This window comes from Camelina sativa, chromosome 8 (genome assembly GCF_030686135.1).
Source record: "Camelina sativa cultivar CO46 ecotype springtype chromosome 8, ASM3068613v1".
NCBI classification, from domain to species: Eukaryota; Viridiplantae; Streptophyta; class Magnoliopsida; order Brassicales; family Brassicaceae; genus Camelina; species Camelina sativa.
In genome coordinates, this window is record NC_141887.1 from 12,683,975 (window position 1) to 12,686,910 (window position 2,936).

General features: G+C 35.0%; 1 protein-coding gene across 1 annotated transcript; it reads right to left on the reverse strand.

Moving 5' to 3' along the window:
• Positions 1-724: 724 nt before the first annotated feature.
• On the reverse strand, positions 725-2,439 carry LOC104707143 (uncharacterized protein At4g06744). The gene has a single exon (XM_010423424.2). It carries the CDS (start codon positions 2,017-2,019, stop codon positions 796-798), a length of 1,224 nt encoding a protein of 407 aa, XP_010421726.1. The 5' UTR covers positions 2,020-2,439; the 3' UTR covers positions 725-795.
• Positions 2,440-2,936: the final 497 nt, after the last annotated feature.

Here is a 2,936-nt window from a genome sequence, read left to right on the forward strand (position 1 = left end):
CTGGATGCAAATTATATGATTGGACCAATATCGATTTTGTTTAGACTACTAATTCTTTTTAGGAGTTCTAGTAGTCCATAGAAAATGTCAATGGGTTCGGTAGGAATGGGGTCACCTCTTCTCATCTCTCTTAATTTTTAATTTTATTTTTTTGGACATCAATCATCTTTCTTTAACTTTTTGGTACGTTTAACCCATCATATGCAGTAGACTTGGAGGAATGGTGCCCACTTCACATAATTTATATGATGGTCCCGTAGTGGGACTACTTACATTACCACCAATATAATGAAAATGAATCATTAATATTTTACACTGTTTCTTATATTTTTACACTATATTTGAAGTACCGCTTTGTTAAACATTTCACTATTTTTTCCTAATTGCTATCCTTGTAGATGTAGTGCACATTCAACAAATGAAAGTATAGGAAAGGTTTAATGAAGCTGGAAGTGATCCTAAGATCATGATAGAAACGTGCATTCATTAGAGAGGAAACCGTAGTGGCCGTGCTTTTTAGTCTAACACTGACCTTATCTTTTTATTTTTTTATCATGAGTACTCATGACTCATGAGTATGTTATGAACTTATAGGACATGACAGAAGATGGAACTAATTAACTCATTCGTGGACATGGAAACCATACTAGCTACCACAAATTAAGTAAGTTTATACACTTTGAAACACAAACACCAATATGGCCCTTCCGTTACTATAATTGTCTTGGTCGAAACATAATTCTATTATTTTTCATTACACAATGAGAATGATTAATACACTGATAATGATAAATATTAAGGTGAGGGAGCCACCATGGGCATGAAAGCATTAGAAGAGGAAGAAGATATATGAAAATATCTACAAGAGAAAAAACTATGGTACCACATGTGAGGACAGTAGTACTTCTTAGGTTTGACAAAGAACTCAGCACATTCTTGCATTGATCTTTGTCCTGGGAAGAAAGGAATGCAATTGTTGCTAACGTCAAGTACACCTCTGTCAAGTAAACCCCTACACCAAGGCCCTACGTGTGTGAAATAGTTATCAGACAACGATAAGTTGACAAGATTGTCCCGGAGCACCATGCATACCGCCTCGGGGATGGCCCCGAACAAGAGATTCCCAGCAAAATTGAGTTGTTCTACTTTTTCCAGACACATTAGCGAAAGCGGCAGAGGACCTGTGAGCTTGTTTCCACCAATATCAATCACTGATGCTCCCATGAGGAACCCGATCTCGTAAGGGATACAACCCGTGAAATCGTTATTCAAGAAGAGTACTTCGGTTAACGTTGACATTGATCTTAGGATGCTTCTTGGGAGAGGACCATTGAACTTGTTGTTTGCTAAAGTTAAATATAGAATGTGTGTTGTACCATCACCAGGTACCTCCGGTAGGCTTGCAGTAAAGCCGTTGTCGTTGATGAAGAGAACGTCGAGGTTTTGTCCGAGAATTTGTGGAGGGACTGAACCGGAGAAAGAGTTGAAACGGATGTCAAGAAATTTCAAACCGGACATACCAACTACGGCTGTCGGAAACTGACCGGTAAATCTATTGTTGCTGATGTCGAGTTCGTACAGGTACTTGAGGTTGACGATCTTGGAAGGCACGGTACCTCCAAAGTTGTTCGAGTTAACATGAAACAGAGCCAAGTCAGGAAACTGATCGATAAATCCTTCAATAGAGGGAGCAGAGAGCTGAAAGCCATTGAAATCAATGGAAGCGACAGTGACTGCGGTTTTGTTGTCCGGAGGATTGTCACAGTGAAAGCCTCTATAACTGCAGATGTCTGAACCAGTCCATGTCTGGGTTACTTTATATGGGTCGAGAGTGATGAGTGACTTGAATCTCTGGATCACTGGGTACACCACAGCAAGTCTTTGGTCTAAGAAAGAGAGTATCTCTTGCCTCGCGCCGGTGAGGCCACCGTTGGTTAATTGTTGAGTTTCTCTGCTGCTTTTATCGGGTAAAGCGATAGTGCTAACAAGGAAAAGAGCCAAAATCAAAGGATTCTTCATCTTTGCCACTGAACCAAAATGTGTCGGCGATCAAAGAGAAGTGGAAGTTCTAGTGTTTATTATTTATGCCTCACTAGTTTTTGTTTTCTGTCTTTTATGTGAATAGGTTTCTTGGGATACTACTCACCAGGTTTATGACATATAAAAACATTATAAAAATTGATAAATGATTAGGAAGTAAATACAAAAATGATAACAATCTCTTTTACTCCCTTTGTTTCATAATATAAGATGTTTTTGAGGTTTTTGCTTGTTTCATAATATAAGACTAGATTTTAACACGCGGTATATCGCGGGAAAGTTTTTTTAAAGCTATTTTAAAAAATTTCAAGTTATATTTATTTGTTTATTTGTTTATTTTATGTAATGTTTGAAATTGTATAAATTTTTTTTTTTGGTCAAATGTATAAATGTATTTTTTGTTAATTTTAGGACTTAACCAGCAGTATATTACAGAATATATTATTTTTACTTAACTGTAATTTAATCAACTTAATTAAATACATTTAATATACTATTATTGATAGTGATAACACAATACCAAACTTATAATCCAATCATGTTATAAGAGTTAATGATAATTTAAATTTTCTATTAATATTAACCCAAACCCATCCTACCATATAAATATATAACCATTTCCCTTTATACTTCTTTAATAAGTGTAAATATTTATAATATTTATTTTAACCCCTAAATCTCGTTTAAGACTAACGAAAACAACCCATATAACATATTTTGTAACCAACTAATGAATCAAAAAATAATTATAACTTTATAACCTATAACTATTATATAGTCTACAAAAAAAATTGTGTTCCGAAATATTAAATAGGAGATCAGAACTAAATATAAAGTTCTCAACTTCTCAACTACAAAAATTCAGTTAATCGTGGGCAAAAAAACCGAAATCCAAA